Raw genomic sequence first — 21186 nt, 5'->3', positions numbered from 1 at the left:
GGCGCCGCGGCTGCGCCGCTCTGCCCTAGGTAGGACGGACCTGCCCCCCTGCCTCTGCCCCCATGTCCAATAAGAAGAGACCCGGCTTGACACCTGCCTATATACAGAGGAGGAGAGCAACATCTTCAGCGCCGGTCTGTGGAGGGGGGGTGGGGGCACCAACCCAAAACACAACATCAGATCAGAGCGGGGGGCTCGGTGGCACTATATAAACCCCCCCAAGACTATGACTTCCAGTAAAATTGAGATGCCAGGGGAGGTGAAGGCAGATCCCGCAGCTCTGATGGCATCTCTGCATCTGCTGCCTTCTCCCACTCTCAACCTTGAAATCAAATACACCAAGGTAAGTTGTGTTCGTTTGTTCTGGCAGGGAAGTTCACGGCTTTCCCTCCAAAGGAGGGATTTTACTTAAAATCAGTTGTATTCTGTCCTACCCAACTTGAGCGTAGAGATGAAAAACTACTAAAAGACTGCCTTGAATCTGTAATAAAGGAAACTGATTCTTAGCCCTGTAATCATCTGAAAAACCACAGGATAACAGGAAGGTAAATTAGATCTGCTGGGACTGGCTTTGCCACTTCTCTTTAAATGCAGTATTTTCTACAGAGATGTTGGGGTTTCTTTTCAGTGCAAAATCAGTAGTTCTCAAATACATTTCAGTTGCATTTGATGTACTTCAGGGAAGTTACTGTACATACCTGTATATCTCAATCAGAAAATAAAAGTGTTTTCTTTCTTGAATTACCCTGTGTACCCAAGGGACTCTTTTACAGTTCCTGGAGGACTCCTAATACTACCAAGTTGTTACAGCACTGGAACAGGTCTCCCTGCTAACTTCTGTGATACTTGAATACACCCTTGAACAATATTGCAAGAGGGCAGATTTTTCCTGCTAACCTTTAAGACTAATTTTCCTAACGAGAGGGTTAAGAACAAGCCCATTGGGTCAAGGTAGAAAAATCTGCTGGTTTTCTGTGGTGTATGATGGGACTAAACTGTTTTTGTTGATTAAAATGGACTTTAAGAACAGTAATTTGTTAGTAAATGCAGTTTGAATTTTTTAATTCATTTCTATATTTTGGTTCCTTGCATCTTTAGTTAAGGAATGTTTTCATTTCTGTTGGAGAAGTTTCAGATGTATTGTATAAACAGATTCCAATGTGTCAGACGTTGTTTCTAATTACCGAGTAACTTAATAGGAAAATAAGCACATCAGCACTGGAAAAAGGTGATAACATTTTTATCTACTGGAAATACAACTTCAGAAGCTTTAGAGCTGATAGGAAACTCATTTTGGCTGATGTAGTGTATTTTTTCCCTCCGTATCATCACTTTAAAAGCTTTTCATCTTTTCTCTTTTTTTTTTAAGCGGGTGCCAAAACCAATTTGTCCTCTAATTTGTTACAGCAATTCCATGTTCTAGAAGAATGTTCAGAAGAAAGTAAACTCTTTTAGGTTTCATTACATTTCAGTGCAAACTGCAATATGCAGATTAAAACATGCATACGGTTTCTTGCATATAATTGCTTTGAAAATGGTTTAAATAAGGAATGTGGTTATTTGATGTTGTGTGGTGTTACACATTGGAAGGAGTCATACTGTGCAAACAGCGTTTGGCATGAATTTTGTTCATTGCTGGTTTCAGTGTGAGTTGTGCTTCAGGAGCATTTGCTGGATACTCGAGAGTAGTATCACAGTCAGTTTGCACAGCGACTGTACTTGTGTTTCTCTGTTCGAATAAGAGAATTGGCTCTAAAAATCTTAGAAAAGATAACTCATCGGCAGTCACATCTTCTGACCTGTGAGAACGTAACCTGGCTAGAAACCTTTAATAATGCAGTATAGTGCCATCAGCTCAGAAATATGTAAGATGTTACACATTTTATACTAACGGAACAAGTAAAAGAAGGTTATTTTATTTCAGTATTCAGCTAAAAACAACAGGAGCATGTTTTCTCTAAGCTTGGTTTTGAGATATCAGGTAACTCCTGGTTGCTTTTGAGAGAAATTTGGTTTAGGACAGGTATCGAATATTTCACTTGGCATATCCTCTGTCTCTGTTTTTCTGTCTCTCTCTCTCTCTCCTCTCCTTTTTCTCTGCAGGAAATACAAGTGATTTATAGATAATTGGAGTCTTCAGCTTGGAGTCTTGTCTTGGGCAGGACTTTTATCCAGGATCCACTTTCCCACCTATTACAAAGAAAAACAATCAAAAATGAAATAATGGATTGTAACTCAATTCTTTCTTTTGGGGGGAGTGGTCACTTCATGTCTTAAATGACAAACAACTTCCATAAACAATAAATAACATTGGACTAAAGCACTTCAGCAGAAAAAACCCCTCCAACAACCCCGAATCTTGTAAAATCAGACATCTGTAACCATTCCTAGAGCCTCTCTCCTGCTTGTTAGCTGAGAATTTTAAATACACAACCAGGACTCAGAATGCTCAAACTCTTGACTACAGCTGTCTCTGAACGTAAAATCTTAACCATTTGGGAGTTAATTCTTTATGAAAAAGAGAGGTACCTGTGAACACTTAAACTGAGTGAAGCAATTTTAAAATATGTTTTTCCAATTCAATTCCATTTGTGGAATTCTAAAATTGGGAAATAGTTTTGTTAGGATAGAACACATTAAAATTCCATGAAACAAGATTTGTTAAAGATTTGTTGCATATACTGGGGAAAAAGTAACTGTATTATTCATTAATCTTGAAAATACTACATTATCTGTGGAATTACTGTGAGAGCTCCTTCCAGGAACACAGGAAAAACAAACACTACCCATGTCATTTTCATTTGATCGATTATTTAGCACAATTACTGAAACTTGTGACACATTCCTCTGGCAGTTTTACCGCCGTGTCCTTCTGATCTGTCCACCTGACGGAGTGCACAGAGCTGACGTAGGTTTTCAGTGGTCAGAAGCAGTACATCTGGTGATGAAAATTGCGTGATGCCATGTTTTTATGCAAGATGGGCTGCAGTATCTATTGTGACCTCAGTAGTGGGAGTCAGCCTATGCTGCTTGAAAAACACAACCAGCAGAAATGCTTTTCCCAGCTTTTTAATACCATGCATGGTCTCTGTGAAAAATAAAGTGTGTTAGATGTGTGTGATAAGAATTGGTGGACAGGATGTGAACCAGACATGAAGATGAGTGTTCAAGCACACAGGGTTAAGGTTCTTCTGTGAGGCTGGCAAGTACTAAAACTGATACATGCAAGATTACCTCTCTTTTCATTGGAATAACTCTTTAACTCTTACTTCTTAACGTTAACTTTTGGGGAGGGATTGCATCTGCGGAATGGGGCATTTTCCAGTATTGCATGGAATTAGGTTTTTCTACAGCCCTGTGGCACAGCAAGCCCTCCTCAGGCTTGTCAGGACTGTGCTGGCATTGCTATGCTTTGTATGTTAGCGAGCACGCAGGTGGGAAGGGGATCCAGCTCTCTCCCTGGCAACAAGTCCGACTTCTACAAGTGTCAGCTTGATGCCAGGAACTCTCCCAGAATGGACTGCTCCGTATCTATCAGGTGGGCGAGATAAGCTGTAGCATGATGCCCGGTAAGGATACGTTGTTAGCGTGTTTGTATAGGAAACACTCCTGAGCTGATGGTCTGTGATAGGAAACACTCCTGAGCTGATGGTCTGTGAACCTGACAGATTCTGTGGGTGATCGGAGGGTTCTCAGCTTAGTATTATATTGATGCCTCCCTCCTTGATGCTCTTGCAAAACTTCATTCTCCCTCATGAGACCTGAGTGTGTCCCAAGTACATGACAGTAGATGTAGAATCAGCCTTTGGCAGCGTTTTCCTCCTGCTATCTCTGTTTGAGGGGCTAAAGGTGTTTCCACAGGATGTAGCTATCCTTCCTTTGTTATGGCGTAATCAAATCTGCATTACAAAGTATTTTCATAGTGGTTTCAGTGAGTCACATTGACTTCAAAAGACAGCTTGGTTTAAAACGAGGACCCTGGGACTCTGTCGTGTCCTAGCTGTGTAACTGAGTGAACAAACATTTTCAGTTTGTATCGTGTTGGGGACGCTAATCCAGCTGGATGTTTTGTTTCTCGCTTGCCAACTGATTTAAGTCTGAAAACAAGTTGAAGAATTGCAGTCTTGAGAGCTTTTTATAAAGAGGTGCTCTAAGGGGGTGAAGTTACAGTGCTGTGGCAGTGAAATGTACAGAAATGTTTCTGTCACAAGAGCCTGTGAATTGACTGACAACTGTGGGTTTTGTCCTGTATAAAAGTGTTTGCCTCTACTCAGACACCATAAAATCAAGTCCATGTCTAAACTCAGACCAGGTAAACTACCCAGCACTGCAACAGAAAACTGTATACAGCAGTGCCTATGAAATGTAGGCAAACTGCTTCTGGGTAGACAAGAACTACCAAATACTTTTCAAATCCTCACACGCTAAGTGTTTGGGTTCAAAGTGTTTTGTTACTGAGTTTCTGTATTTTCATTCCCATTGCGCTTTGTTGGCACTGCCCAGAGATTGATGCTGCAGAATGCTATTATAGAGTCTTCACCAAAATTTCCAGCACGTATTTTCCAGATAAAATTCTAGACTGACATTAACGTAGGAGGCAGGAAATCTGTTTTATTTAGAATAACATGCAGAACCTGTGTGAGTTTTCTGGGCTGAAGACAAGCTTTGGCTAAACTCAGGTAAGTGATGAAGACATGCTATTACCCATCTCTTTCCTGAGTGAGCTCACTACTTTAGTGCCTTCAGAAGTTAGATTGAGTTGAAGAACTGAGTCAGCCTTTCGGGTCAGCTCAGTGAGCGCTGTCCAGTTCCAGAAGATGGGGCACAGAGAGTTAGAGATGTTTGCATGAAGAGCAGACAAACAGAACAGCTACTCTCACCTTTGTGGAACACTTCAGCATCTGATGCAGACACTAGGTATGTCCCTCTGTATCACCATGTATGAAGTTTTAGGGTATATACTGTATCTAGATTTACTGCTGTTTAAGTCTACACTTGAATTCTCTTCTAGTGTATTCATACGTTGTGGTTACTATTACAATCCATTAACCCACATAGCAATTGTGAATTATTTATGCACTTCTTTCCAATAACTGCCTGAATATAGGATCCTTTCCCCCAAAACCTTTAAGGTCTTCTACACAAACCCAATGTACTTGGCTTTTGAATGAGGGATCAAGAAACAACTGTAGCCTTACACGTATTGAGTCCTCTGTCTTTGCTTACTCTAGTACAGCTGCTATAACCATGTTAATTCAAGAGCATTAAAAATACTGAATCTACCAGGCTGAAACTGGCAAGAACTAGATAACTACTGCAGACAACTACTGCATTACTGAGTAGGTAACAATTGTAGCAGTAACCTCTCACTGTGCTGAATTTTTAGGGAAGGACTACATTTTTAGGGAAAATGCAGACTGGTTTAATGCATCAAGCTGTATGGTACTATACTGATGGGTAGGGGGAAATTGTCTTCTCCTTGACCAGTTTGTAAGGTCAGATAATACACTGAAAAACAAGAGCTGTGCAATTAGTGTTTTTCTCATCTTTGCAAAAATGTTTATGATTTCAAGTATTCAGATACAAAAGATGCATATAATTATTTGCACACCAAAAGCAGAAGGTCAGTAATAATCAGAGCACTTGCCCGAGCTGAAAAGCAGCCAAATTCATATTCCTGCTCTGAAGCAAAGAGAGCAGGAACATGAATATGGATCCCTACTTTCAGATGATGGATAGGTCCCAGTTTTGGATGCTCTCCACATTTGGCTATCCCTGGAAAGAGTCTTATATTCCCTCCTGTTGGGTAACTCACTTGTAAGTATTTATGAGGCCTGAGAGACATCAACTTGATAGCCCAGTGGGCAGGACGCTCATGAGGAGAAATACAATTCACGTCTTAGCTCCAGGAATACTCATGATGTTGGACAGAGCAAGGATTTGTTCCAAGATCTGTGGCTGTCTGGGCATTGACCCTGACTATTGGACTATCGAGTTGTGATAATGTGTCTTGAATACACTTCCATTTTGACATAAAAATTAATTCTCCTTTAACTCTCTATTCCATTCTGTCCTTCAGAAACATCTCCCACGGAAGTTCACCAGTCCTGGTACATTTCCACATCAAACCTCTGTCTTGATGTACCCGCATTTTCTGATCAATCCCAACAGTCCATAATTCTTGATGATCTCTGCTCAGATTGTCCATCTCCCTGTCCATGCAAGATTGTTCCCAACAGACCTGAACAGGCTCTGCCAGTTTGAAGTTATTTGCTGCCATCAAGAGCTTTGGTTTTGGGAGCACCACACAGTGGAACCACTGTACCCATTGTCTTCCCTTCTTTACAATGCACGTTAACAGTTGCCTTCAATAAGCTGTCCACAGACACTGCATGTCACCGGGGACACAGCAGCATCTAAAAGTAATTTGAACCTTCCTTCCAACAGGCTTTGCTTTGCATTTACTACCGTTGGCAAATTTCATCTGCTCTTGAGTTGCCCAAATGCTTTTTAACGTCAGTCCTGGTGCTGTTCAGTACTCAGATCAGTCTGAATATTTTTATCTGCAATGTACCTTACTATTAATGATCTGCAAAAGCAGGTGAACCAAGGTATCGATTGCTAGTCGCGGTAACGAAGGGGCACCTTGCTATTAACCTCTTTCCAGGGAGAATTATCCATTTATTTCCAGTCTTTTTATCTTATCTCTTAACCACTTTTTAATCCATGGCAGGACTTTATCTTTCACCATATGGTTACTAACTTTCCTTAATAGCCTCTTGCTAAGGACTTTATCATCAAAAGCCTTTTTAAAGTCTAAATAAATTATATCCACTGATTCATCTCGGCTCCTCATTTGACTAACTATCTTCCAAGGAATCTCACAGGTTTACAGAGATAATTGACAGAAGATGAGATCAGTGGTCCGTATCATAAATTCTTAGTCAGATCCTGCATAAAGTCACATTCTTCTTTTACAGTTTTGCAGCTAAGACTGAACTGTAACTTTGTGCTATTTGTTTTCTGGAAATCGTTTCATTTTCTCTACTTCTAAAAAACCACAACTTTTTAACTGTTTGGGGATTTTATTTTGTAATTTTTTTTGTCAGTTTGTTTTTTGGGGTTTTTTTTAAGACCAGAACTCACGCTGTGAAACAAGAAACCAAACCATCAACTTCAGCTCAGCTGAAAAAAACCTGACATGAAAAATGCATTTCTGTAGAGCCAGTGTTGTAAGGAAGTTGTGAGCACGGGTTGTGTAAAGGGTTAAAAAATCTTCAGAACGCTGCAGTTCTGTGCAGTCCTCTGCTGAGGAGTCCTCAGACAAGCGTTGATGTCCCTACTGAAGCACAAACAAGCGCATAAATAGCTATGTGAAGACTTACTACTAAGTATTATATGGAGAAAGGTGAAATCTAAACCATGATTGCCATCTAAGGGTCCAATAGTCATTATTTTTGTGCTTACTCAGATGAATGAGAGGTATTCCCATTCAGACTGCAAACCCCTTGTTGGTTTTTCTGCAAAACACAAGTTCCATATTCCAGAACTTGTCTAAAAACGTGCTTGTACTGACCAGCATTTCCTGTTACTTTTAGTAGCAGACTACCTTTGTGACGTGAATGCCACACATCAATTTTAAGTTACGCAGTATAGGTAATTTTTTGGAGCACTTCATTACTGAAGTATGATCTGTGAAGCCACATCAAAGGGTTGCTGTGACAGCATTGCTGAAATAGTCTCCAACTGACAAAAGAAGAAAAAGGACTTCATACTTGTTCACTGGAAGTCAGTTCCTTCCCCAGAAAGCCCAGTGAACTAGGCCTTTACCTTATGGCTTGAAACATTATACCTTCCAGCTTTGCAGGACTGAAGTGGGACAATACTTCAGAGAACCATCCACATCAAATTCTGTGACCCAAATGAGAAAGTTTAAGGTCAGCTCAATCTTAGCTGACCTTAGCTGGAGGTTAAAACACAAGGACCACACTGACCACTGAAGTATATAGACCTTAATCTGTGAGGGATTCACAGGTAATGAAGGTGTTGAATTGAGCTCAGAATCTAAAGGGATACGGGCGGGACAGTGGTGGAAAGGCCTACAGCAGGTGTTGTGGATATAGAAAGGATGTACTTCGCTATTTTCCATGTGGATGTCCAGTATGCCCCAATTTAAAATGAGATACAAAAATCCATTTGGAAAGCCACAAAGATGTAGGAAGTGTTACACAGAACAGGCTGCAGCCTATTTACTGAACTCAGATGGGCAGAGGATGCCAAGGGAGGCACTGTCTTCTTAACATGCTCCGGTTATCTAGCAATGATTACACAAAATCCTTCAGTTCTGACTCAGAAACTATCAGATTCCCTACAGAAATTCCAAACACATATGTTTGCTCAGGTAAAGGCTTCCCTCTAAAGTGAGACTGATCTATTTACAGAGTAGAGCTATTTACTGTTTCAGGTAAATACAGTTATTATTTGACTGTCACGTAAAAGCTGATGTTACCCTCTTGTGAATAGGTCAGCATGACTTAAATTTGGCCGCCTAGAGCTGGTCAGAACCTCAGCTCTACATTTCATCTGAAATAGATCTCACCAATTGAAAGGTCTTTCCAGGTCTGTGCTGTGACATGCTTCAGTGGGAAGGCCACCACTTAATACATCATCATCACGCACCGCCCTTAGTGGCTTTTGAGCAATTCCTGATGTCTCAGCTTTTGAAAACAGGAAGAATTGAGGTGCATTAGCATTTGGGATTCCTTTCAGGAATGTTATTTCAGCTCTTTGCAGCACAGCTGGGACGGGAGCACCCTCATCTTGGACACGGCCTTTGAATGATCTTCAGTGTACTGCTGGTGTTAGATTTTTGGTAAAGATGATTCCTTAGAACACATATTTTCCCTGTCATCTTCTAATGTTCAAACTAGTGGCTCTGCTTTTCTTCCCTTGGCCCTACAACACATACTAAATTTTGGCCAGAAATTTAATCTACTTTGGTATAACCAAATTAAGATCCCCTCAAATGAGCTGCCACCTCTAGAAATACCTTCAGTCTTCCTTCTGTACCTTTCATTGCTAGGTTAGTTTTGGAATCCACTGACTCTGCCACAGCTTATATATGCTTATTTATTTAACTTAGGCTTCTCTTGGCTGTTTTAATTGTGTTACCTTCTTGGTATTTTTCTTCAGAATATTTAGTAGCAATTTTTGATTTCTATTTTGTGTTTCTCAGCCTTTTAAAGTTAGCACTTTGTTTCTTCTTTTGCCTGTATTTCCCCTCCTATCTTCCTGCTTAGCCACCCCATTTATTTTCTTGATTGTGCTTCCCACTTTTAGCCTTGGGAATGCAAATCTTCTTTGACTCTTTCGCATTCTTGAGCCTCCATGCTGATTCTGTGGATTTTAATTTCCTAGCTTCAAGCAGGGAGTTTCTAAGTTACTTCCTCTTTTAAAAAAATCCGCTTCTTGAAGTTTAGTATCCCAGAGAGTAGGGCTTCTTCATGTGTTTCTCTCCTGCAATGAAGGTGGAATTATTTCTGTGGTAACCATTTCTCAGGGATTCAGACGCAATATTTAGTCCTTGACAGGACTGTGTCAAATGTTCATTAGGATACAGAAAACTCTATGTTCTTTAGACGCTATCTCGGTGCAGCCCTCACTGAACTATTACGCAGTTACTTCTCTACTAGTCTTATTACCTTCATGTTCTTTTTCCACTTCAGTGCCACTTCAGCTGCTCTTACCCAGAAGTCAGTACTTCACTCCTGCTATTATCCTTCATGAACTGGACTGCCTCTCTATCTGTGGGTCTCCATTATCTGTTTTGTTTCTCTTCCAAGAAATACCCATGCAATTCCTTGCACACAGAACTCTTCACCCCTCTCTGTGGCTTGTCTTTTCCTCCCTACATGGCTTATACCTAGAAATCATGGTATGCCTCTGATAATTCTCATACCCTTATGTTCAAAAAAAATGCTGCTTTTTCCTGTGATACAGTCCAGCCGACCCACACTTAGATTTCTTATGCTGGTTTACAGGCACTTGCACTTTTATTTCCTAACTCTAAGATGACCTAGATGAAAATTGTGATCTGGTTGAAAAACCCTGTAGTCTTTTCAGCTCAACCAGTAAAGCGCTTCCCATGACATTGAACCTCACTCTTATTTACCACTGTTAGTGTAAAAAGACCTTAAAATAGAAATTAAGTTTTAAACTGGCTTTGATACTTCTTTACACTGTCAAATTGATTTGAGAAGGCATTTATGTAACTGCCAGTTGGATTCATAGATCTATTTATTTTTCCTTTTACAGAACCACTTCATTTTGGTTTTGGAAACGTATTTAGAGTTTATTTTAAATGTTCTTTGCATCAGGCACTGGGTATTTTCAAAACTTACCAGTGTACCATAACATACATGTTTTACACTTGCTTACGTGGGGTTTTTTCAGCTGTAACAGAAATAGTAGTTAGTCAAGTAGTTAGAAATTACCAGGAAATTACCACCTGCCTTTCCAAATCACGGGCCAGTTTCTTTTTTTATTTCTCTCATTTCTTCAGCTGTGATGTATGGTGGCAGCAGTCCTCTGGTGGAATGACCTGCACCAGCTTTGGGAAACATGCACATCTGTTTTTGAGAACATCTGGCTGAGCCTTCACCCCCTTTTCCATCAGTGCGTGCGGTTTGCTGGTGTTCCTCTTTTTGTCCTTATCAGGTTTTCTTTACCACAGCTACTTAATGGCCTCTTCTGTCTTTTGTGATGTCTATGGGATACTGTTTTCCTGGAGGTGAGAATCAAGCTCTGCTTTTTTACTTGTCCGTCTGACACTGTGATACTGACTAATACTAAATGGGTTAGCTGTGCTGATGATGACTGAGTCTTGGTGGCCCTACCCTTTGACAGGGATTTTAATATCCATTTGCTACATCACTAGAGACATTTTTAGCTAGCACCACTCAACATGCAAGTGTTAATATTCTGCTCCTTCCATCAAAGCTTTTAGCAAGCATTAATTGATTCAGTCTCACTGTAAAACAGGTGACAAGGCTCCTTCACAGACGGGGGAGTTTAAATTTGTGGGAGTGCAACCACGACTAACTCAGACAGTAGGTCAGTGTCAGAGGCAGGATCTCTTGCTAAACCAGCCAGACTACTAGAAGATAAGCCCTCTTTCTCTGTACGTGCTATTCTGGGAAATCAAAATACAGATGAATTTCAGAGCCAGTGTTTACACATGGATGCATGTCTGCAATTCTGTATGGTGTCAGCTGCACACTTTTCTGTGCACTCACCTATACATGCACACTGTATAGATTAAAAGAACCCTTTGTTTGTGCTCTTTGCTCTCTTTGTGCCACTTTATTAGAAGATGTCTCTGCTGTTTCTCCCTTGAATGTCGCCTGGGAGGCAGTGCCCTCCTTGCTGGAAGATTTGCACGATGAGTTCAAATGCAGCTGGAGCCTAAGGTGTTACTCCCCTTTATACCTTTCTGATTGATAGGAGGAGAATTTCCATTGGTGCAATGCAGTGATGGTGCTGGAAGTCCTGGTGGTTGTCTTTGTTACTCTTTCTATTCACTTTCCAAAGGTTCTGTTTTAGTCAGGCACTCCAACACAGAGGAGAAGGCCCTGCTATTTAGATGACAACCAGGAACCCAGTGCAGAACATGCCCAGTGACTGGTGCAGCACAGCTCTTCCTCCAGTCAGCCAAGACAGTTTGGATTCTAGCTGAACCACAATTGTGTTCATGTTCTTGCTCTCTGTCTCAGTTAATTTCTGTCTTTGAGGGAGCAACAGAACAAATCCTTGATAACTTATTTCCTGGTTAGAAGCCTTTACCTGCTCTCCTAGAGTGGTTCCCTGTGACTGGGAACCTTTGTAGTCAGCTCTTCCAGCTGTTTGCCTAAATGGTCTTCAGGGAGACTAAAAGCAGTGAACCTGGAATAACAACATTTGACTTCAGCTAGGTCCCATGAGAATTTAGTTATTACTTAATGGATTGAATTGGCGACATACCTTATACCGGATAACTGCCAGAGGTTGCATGAAATTAACCTTCACAAATGGCTAGTTATTGGTATACTCCTCACAGAAAGCTGGGCAGTGGGTGACATATGTTCTCTGTAATTAATATTGGGTTTTATACCTTTACGTGCCAATAATATTTTCAATGCCTGAGTGAAAGATTTCTCAGATTAAAGTCTCGATGGTGATTTTAGCCATTTAGTGATCATGTGTCATTGTGTTCAGTACACTGAGCATAAATCCTGTCTTGTAAACAGCAGGGAGACTAATGAGGTTTGCCCACGTTCTGGTATCATTACAAGGGGTTCCAGCAGAGAAAAAGGGAATTTGGTTAGAAAGGGGAAAGGAAACACGTATTTTAAAGGAAAGGGGGAGAAGGAGGGGAGTAAGTGGATCCCAGGACTTGCATATATGAGCATTTGTTTTTTAAGGAAGGCTTTTTATTGACAAGACTTATAACCTACTTTGCTTATTTAAGGAAATCTATGTATAGTTAGGTTTTGTTTTTGCCTTAGTCCATGTTTTTAATGCTGCATGTTTGGCAAAAGTTGAGGGTCATGTTTTTAATTTACACACTCAAAAGTTATTAGTCTGCTTCTGTTTAAAGGTAAATAGAAGAGTTCATTTTTCATGCCGGCCTACAGAATAGCTTGCCAGTCACATATAAAAATGCTCAACTCTATTAAATATTGGCATTATTTTGCTGTACCCTGAAGTGTTTTATTTGCTTGGGACTGTAATCAGCCCGTACAAGAATGCCTCACATCCAATTTTAGTCTTAGCACCACAGTGTACTTTGGGGTGTAAATTTGTCAGATATCCAAGCACAGCGGGATACTTTGACAGCGTAAGCTCAGTTCTCCCCATCAATCAGCCTTATAAATAATAAAAAGTAGAATGACCCATTCCAGTTTTGTATATGTAAAGGCAATGGCTTATCAACAGAAAGAATAGGAGGAGAAATCAGAACTGAGGAAAGGGGATCCAGCTAAAGGTTCTTCTCTAGAAGAATATTCTAAAGAAAATAAATCAGTATTTCCCAAGGCTTTTTACTGAAAAGAAGTTCCAGCCTGAGAGATTGCATTGCAGCATTGAAAGAGAGGAGAGGTTTTGGGCTCCTTTGCATCTTCTTGAAGAGCAAAAAGGGTTTATAAATCAGACTTCTGGGAATTGTTATCTTACAGCTTCTTCTAACAAACACAACAATTTGTTTTAAAGGCTTTCACCACAGATGTCATAAGTGGTAATCCCTATGTTGTAAGTGGGTACTTAATGTGATTTAACTTAATGCTGATGATGCAAAGCTATTCTCTCCCAAAGCCCATTAAGAACATCCAATTTTCTGGTAGACTAACACTCCTGCTTACTATCGTAGAGATAAGTGACTATTTAACCAGAACAATAAGGAATAGTTTCAAACCAGGGCTGCAAAGCTGAGTGGCCACAGAACTGGTCTTTGTGAAAATTCAGACTTTGAATGCAAATGTCACAAACTGGATTATTATTTTTTTACATTATTTTTTTAGGGATAGTTTGAATTTCTGTATGTACAGGCACGTACATAACAGGCACTTTCAGTCACCTTAATAAGCATACTGGTGAATATCATTTATGATAAGCATGGTCTAGGTAGAAAAGGGCCAGTGCAAGCCATGTGTGTAAATGAAATAAGCTGAAAAATACTGAGCTTTATTCCACGTCACCCTGAAGTGCAGATAATTCTGAGAGTTTATCCAAGATAATGCTTCTCATACTGCATGCTTATGTGTTTGTTTGACTTTCTGTGGATTCTGGACGTGCAGGATGACTTGAAAAGAAATGTCACTGGCGTCATTTAGCAAAACATGCTAACAGTTATATTTGCAGATCTTCAGGATGCAAAGCAGAAGTTAGGGCAAACTTTCCAGGAGCCTAAGGCTGCTCACTTGTGTCCAATATAGAGTTAGCACTTTGCAGGTCAGTGGCTCTGCTATTTGTCTCTGACCTAAAAGATCTGGAGTTCTTCACATCAAAACCAAGTCTTGCTGAGCTGAGATCAAACGTGTTAAGGTAAGGATCTTGCCAGTGATTTATCGTGCCAGGGAGGGTGATCAGGCCATAAGGGGCCACTGCAAATGAAGCTGACATTCCAGCAGTTTCTCATGTGTAGTTATAAGGTAATTTTCTCAGACAGAGCTTTTAAGTCGAAATAGATTTGTCCATTGTATTTTTCTGTGTTGCCTGTAGCGTCTGAAGTGTTAGTAGTATTCACTTATACATATTGCTAATTTCTAAGTAATGACTTGCTCTTTGGAGCTAAACATTTAAAGTGGCAGTTACCTACGAGTGATGATCTGCTAGATGCTTTTAAATGGCAGAACATATTTCCCATGTACACATAAATAGATCACGCTGTTTTATGTATGTCACACGTAACAGACAAGATTTGCAATGCACAAACAATGCAAAACACAGGAAAACTATACAGACCAATACTAGTTTTGTTTGTGCAAACCCCTCCTCATTCCCATCATTTCAAATGAGTTGAAGGGTTTCCAGGATCAAGTTCTTACTAGCCACAGCTTCATTAAAGCCAGTGACAGCCCAATAATTGACTCTGTAAACAAATACTCCCTTCTCTCCACTCCCGATGGAGTGGATTTTTAGAAATCTTTCATTATTTCTTCTTTTAAGTTGCAGTGACATCAAGGATCATAAAAAAACTTCATTAGAAAGCACTGCCATCCTTACCCAAATCATTCAGTGATGGCTTTTCTATGTTATGAGTGGAAATGTAGAACATACTTACTTAATCTTTAACCAGTCTGGCTTCAGACACAATGTTTTCTGATGCAGTTAAGCAAGACAGTAAATGTTCTTCTCCAGCAATTAGAGTCCCACAAGTGAAAGGATAAGTAAAGCTTAGGAGCTTAGTTTCTTAGGAGTACCTGAAATATTACCCAAGCTATGGGGAAGGGTTATTGCTCCTGTATTGTGCTACTAACAGCAGATAAATCCTTCATTAACTGGAAAAAGGTAGAAGTTACTTTGAGGAAAGCCTTTATGTGCTGTAAGTGAAGTTTATTCCCACAGGTTTAATAAGGCAGCCAAAAGGAGTAAAATATTTGTGGTGGGTATAGTTCAATGGGCAACACAATCTGGAGTTTTTTCTCTTTAGATTAATTTTCTTGAAGAACCAGAAACAAAATAATCTCTTTAATGAGACTGAATTGAAATAACGGATGCTATATCAGCATGTGGCACAGTGAGAAACTAAAATAGAAAAGGGTATCATCACAGTTTGGCAGCCTGGGTTTTGTGCAGGAAATACTTGTGGGGGGAGGGAAGTAAGCATGCTACTGCATGTTGTTAAGACTTATTTAATCTTCTTAACTAATTACTCACACTTCCTAATTCAAAATCATACAAACAAAAACGTTTAGATAAGCTGGGAGTTTTTTCAAATGGGTGCCCCCTACAGCTTAGAAAATAAACAGGACAGGTTTCCCTGTCTGATGTGCTGCCATTTGCAAAAGAACAGACCCAGCTCCCAGAAAGACAGAAGACTAATTAAGACAGGAAGACAGGCAGGTCAAACATTTGGTGTGAGGGATTTGGGACATAGGGGAGAAAAAAAATCATGTTACATTCCACTTTCACAGCAGACTGACAGAAGGTTTCAAGCCCTTTCTCCAATTCCCTTTGCTGCTCAGAGAAGCTGGATTCCCCCAGTTTTTCCTCTCAGTCACACCATTCCCCAAACCTCCACCAGCTCTGAGCTGGCTCAGCAGGGGCTTGCTCTACCTGCCTTTAAAAAGCACCCAAACAAGATGTCTAGATGAATGGGCCAGACAAGTCCTTACAGGGAGGGGTGACTGAGCATGCTGGAGGTGGTGGGTCCTGCCCTGAGGGGGTGCTGCTCCTTCTTCCACCCCACTGGGACTGGAAAGAGACTGAGCTGCTGCATTAGATGCCACCGTTAGGGGCTAGATCATATGAATCCTCCTCCAGCTTATGTCTGTCACACTGAAGTCTGACTTCGTTTGCACACGCTGAAATGTCACTGAGATCTCGATGTAGTCACCTATTTTAAATACTTGGCTTCTGACCCAAAGTCCAATGATGTCAAGGACTGTTTTTGATTTCAGTAGTCTTGGCACAGGCCTTGCTACTTGGAAGTTACATCCAGAGAAGCTGAACACTCTTCTCATCCAGACGTGTACCCTTGGCACAGGACTCGAGTTGCGTAAACGTGATTCTACTAGATTTCAGCGTACTGCTGTGCTGACAGCAAAACAGAGCAGCCTCATTCACTTCTTGTGCATTTTATTTCATTTCCAGTTCCACTTTTTTATCCTCCTGCTGTAGTATGCTTGTAAATGCTCAGAATTCTCCAGCCTTCTGAGTACACGCTGAAGTTTGGACTCCAGATTCCTTAAGTGAACGTTCAAGCTTTGGTTTGTGAAGGAAATCCCCATTTATGATACACCATGTCTAAAAGCCATGACATTATCCTCTGGCCCTGAGGTCCAAATGACCTTAAAGAAAAAATCAACAACCAAACACCCCCAAACACAGCTTTAGAAAAGGGCTCTTCCTTTTCCAATCTTTGGGGGTGTTTTGGAAGATGGGGGGAAGTGTGTGCTAAGGAGAGGGAAGGGGCCAGGACAGACCAGCAGCCAAAGAAGAAAACTAAAAGTCACCATGTTCTGGGGTGGTTTGATCCTCACAGACCTCACAGGCTCTAGAGCAGGTGTCTGTCAGGTTTCCAGCAGAACAGCTTTGTCCCCCAGTATAAACACCCCTCTGTTGCCTGTTGCCATTGCTGCTTTTTCACGTGCCCAACTCGGCTCCCACTGAAACCAGTTGGATTTTTCCTTTTATTTTCCTTTGGGTGGGATTGGACCTCTCTAGTGGCTGAAAACCAGCTCCATCCACAGCAGCTTCCTTGCTCAGTTCAGCGTTTCTCATGTACGGGTCGTTCACTGTTACTCTTCTTAAAACAATTACGTTTCCTCCACAGTTGAAAGGCATCTTATTACAAGAACCAAAATCTGGGTAGCTTCTGCAGGGCTAATGCTGCTCTGTGGTAACTATAATGAAGGACATGATAACCATTTCTCTTTGCATGCTCAAGCCAGCCAGCTTGATTTACGTAGGTGTATCGTTTGCAAGTGATGCAGTCATTGGCACTGCCCAAGGGAAGGCTCATTCACAGATTGCCTTGGGAAGCAGGAGCAACATCTGCACCGAGATGTCTGGGGACATTGGCCTCAAAGTCTGTGGCCTGTTACTCATGACTTGTGAACTGCAAACAATGAGCAGTGACTCTTCTGTTCACCTGCACAATCCCCTTCTTAAAACAAAACCAAACAGCACTGCTGATGAATCGCTGGGCAGTCTGCAATCAGCCTGCTGGGGTTGGCTTTTGCTTTCATAATGCCTACTCACAAACCAGGTTTTTCACTGATTCCATGGCCAGCTGTTGGTTCCCAGTCACTCCCAGGAGTGCCCCGCAACACGCTCTGGCTAGAATGTGAGATTTGTTGTAACAAGACAGCCATAAAAGTGAAGGAAAACAAAGCTTGAGAAAATAAACAAGCTGCACCTCTGATTGGCAATCCCATCTACTTCATTCCCATACAATCGCACTAATCGTTAAGACTCTTGAAATATTTCCAAAGGAGAGGAAATGAAGTTGCCGAGATGGGAAAGGATATGAAATTTCCTGACCAGACCGAGGCACAGGTGCCCGGTATCTGTGATGTTATGCAGTATTTACCAAGGGAAATGCTGCTGCTGGATTTTTTGCATGCCTCTAAAATTGTTGCTTGTCCCCCACACCAAGAAAAAAGTGTCATTATGTATTTCTTAATGCCTCCAGCTATGAGACGATGCTGAGGGCTGAACAGCTGTGATTCTTTTATAAAGTACTTTGGCATCTGATGCCCCCTCCCCCATCCTTGCAGATTTAATGTCAAAAGCTCTCTAAGGAGAAAGTCACATATGAAAAAAAGATCTTTGATGGAATGAAACTATAACCAGCTACTAAATCAATTGAGTTAGGAAATTCCTATTCCTTCCTCCATTCATCCAGAACCAAATCTCCTGTGGAAAGCCATTATTATTTGGATGTTAAAATCCTCTTCCTGTACCAAAAAAACATTTCTGGAGCCGCAACAGCACAAACCCCTTGTTTATTAAATCCATGGGAAAATAATTCCACCTCCAAAGAGCTGAGCGCGAGGCCACTGTCTGTCCTGCGGCCCAGGTTCCTCCCCGGACAGCTGGGGAGCCTGAAGAGACTGGCCCATGACATCACCGCGAGGCAGTATCGAATTCAGAATGTAGATCATCATTTCACTCACACATCATTTGAGAACGTTTTCAAGAAAGGAAATGAAAAGTTACATTGTTGCCACCTGTGTTGATTGCTCTTACGAATTAGAGGAGCACAGATTACTTGTTTTAAGGGAGGAGGAGGATAGAAAGCAGCGAGGCAGCGCCCAGTCGGGAACCCCCAGTGAGTGAACAGTCAGGGCCATTTTCCAAATCCAGGCCTGGCCCCTGGGTGAATATCAGCAGCAATGTGCAGTGCCACGAAACCAAATCTCATTCAAGTAAGAGCTGCAAAGGAGGTATTAGTTCTGTGCTGCATTTAATTGATTAATTAGTTCAGTTGATAGTTGTTTTGTACTTCCTCAGTGGTAAATAGTGATGAAAACACAAAATCCTGTCCATCTTCTCCCTGCTCTGAATTTTGCTACTGCTGCGTTACAAATTAGATTCAGCCTGGTTTTGTACATGTCACTTTCTCTTTGAATGCTTATCGCTCCTATTAACTATATGGTTTGAAATGAACATTAAGTTGCTAATTATTAGTGAGCCAACTGGGACAGATGGCTATTTAAACAAGACACTGTAGTTGTATATTTGTAAAGCTCAGTTTGCTTTGCTTTATGCTGAAAACATTTACTCTTGGCTTGGTTTCAAAACTGATGGGCATCCAAAAATGCTATTGAACTCAGTGCATAACGCTTTTGAAATGCAGGTCTTATGCAAAATGCAGTATATGATTTCCTTCCAACTACATGTCAGCAGGGGCTTAAAGTAACTTGAATTTTTACATGGTAACTTTGAATTTTGCTTTTCCTTTGCATACTTTTTGTGTGATGCAGCATCTCGAAGGCTCTGAACAGTCCTGTACCCTGTAGGATGGGTTAAATTGCTTCCTTGATGAGTCCTGTGGAACTCAGTCACAACAGCAGCTGTACGTAATTGACCACGGGCAGAATTTGAACCTAGCAAATACATGGTGGGACCCTTATCTTGCAACGTTCTATGAAAAGGTCTGTGAGAACAAGTGTGTGCGAGGAAAAGGTTATTGTCAGTGTCAGAGGGATGTGCCTGTTCTTTTATAGGAAAATGCCATGTCCTCTCCATCTTTCATTTGGGAAAGGAACAGAAATTATCAAGACACCTTTATGTTAGGATCTCATGAGAATGATGACACCCAAGGGCATGTTCACAGGGGCATCCAGGAGCTTCCAACCACACCTGCTATGTGGTAAAGCCTGGTTGGAACTTCCCATCCTGCACACGTACACACCTCACCCACCCACTGCCTCAGCTGCTGCCCTGTTCTGCCTGTTGCCTTAGGCGGTATTGCTGGGGAACAAAGAGTATCTATCTCATTTCCTCCTTAGACCACTGTACACCAACTACAACCAGATTCCTCACTTACAAGAGGCATTCTCTGTTTTGCCAGTTGGGTTTGTTCTTGGCCAAATCACTGTACTGACAGGGACGTCAGGAAGGTTTGCCTTCTCTCTTCCTGCTCTGACATTACTGCAGTTATTGGCTCTGTTGAGAGTAGATGGCAAACTACATATTCATGTGCTCCAAAGTTTTTCAAGTGTTCCCTTCTTCTCTTTCCATTTTGGCACAGTTTTGTTGACAGCACCCAACTGGCCAGATTATTTAACTACTCACAATACCACACAACAAATACATGACATACAATATACTTTTTCTTTTCCTTTCTGCAAATCACAAAAGGTAACATTAGGACTCAAACAAAAACAAATTACCTCAGTAACTCCTGAAAAACTCGAGTGGTTAATCAGTTACCTTTTATTTACATATATATGCTTAATGCTGAATTAAGTTGTAAAAACCAAAGGCTGATTTATAGCCCCAGTCAGCCTTAATTAACATTGATTCCAGGGGAATAGTAAATGTGAATAGCCTTCGCAATTGAGGTTGAACAATGAACTCACTGGGTGTTGTCCAATTTGTAGCATGATTTACATGGAAGCAAGCCCTTCTTTTTTAATAGGGTTACCCCTTTTTCATGTGGTGTTTAGGATGGGTTATATATAATCCATAGATAGGAACATTTGCTGTCAAATATTCTCCCTGATTTAGAGGTAGCCTTTACCATGGTCACTATAAATAAGGCAGAAAAAAACCCAATTTGAGGCTTTGCAGGGATTCCTTGCTCTTGCAATGTGTCATCGCTTGTCCATTCCATGGCATATTTACGAAGTGGCCATAATGAAAGTCAGATTAAATGTACAGGATATATACGTTTAATCAACAGCCATTGGAGTCAGTAGTGCTGGAAGAGTTATAAAAGCCCCTGTGAATGCAAATTTATTGCAAAGGAATCTGCGTCTTGGTGGTAGGAATATCTGCTGAACGGTACTACCTGACACAGAACACCTAAAACTTTCAAAAGTGAATTATTTAAGTGTAAGGTTTTGCTTGTAAAGCCGCCAGCTGCTGGATTTCAAGACTTGAAACCGTTCCAAAACGTGGGACTAGGTACTTTATTTGTGCACTGGAGTAAATACTCTGATTTTACTGCCAATTTAAATGTGCTCAGTTTACAGTAATGAGCTTGTATAGGCAATACCTTGTTTATAGAAAGTGGAACAGGAAGAAACTAACATTAACCATTAACAGTAGCAATTTTTCTTGCCTTCAGCTCTAGCTTTATGCCAAATAGATTCTTCCCATGTCCTATCTGAAATATCTGTTACTGTTCTTTTTCTAAATCCGTGGGATAAATGCAGTGTTTGATAAAATAATACACTTTGTAGTTCCAGTCAACTTGAATTGCAACACTCTTCTGTAATTCCAAGGCATTATTTCTTAGTCCTGTGGACAAATGTACTT

General features: G+C 40.9%; 1 protein-coding gene across 2 annotated transcripts in view; it reads left to right on the top strand.

The window, feature by feature from the left end:
- Positions 1–123: 123 nt before the first annotated feature.
- The window catches only part of ALDH1A2 (aldehyde dehydrogenase 1 family, member A2), a 54865-nt gene continuing 33802 nt past the window's right edge, over positions 124–21186 (top strand). Inside the window, exon 1 of one of the 2 annotated variants that reach the window (XM_010013850.1) lies at positions 124–343. In XM_010013850.1, coding sequence (XP_010012152.1) covers positions 227–343 — 117 coding nt within the window. In that variant the 5' untranslated portion in view covers positions 124–226. The remainder of the gene's footprint in view (positions 344–21186) is intronic. The other variant, XM_010013851.1, reaches the window with a different exon arrangement.

This window comes from Nestor notabilis, unplaced genomic scaffold, assembly GCF_000696875.1.
Source record: "Nestor notabilis isolate BGI_N333 unplaced genomic scaffold, ASM69687v1 scaffold14224, whole genome shotgun sequence".
Classification (NCBI taxonomy): Eukaryota; Metazoa; Chordata; class Aves; order Psittaciformes; family Psittacidae; genus Nestor; species Nestor notabilis.
Note: the sequence above shows the minus strand (reverse complement) of the source record. Positions and strands in the feature narration are given on the sequence as shown.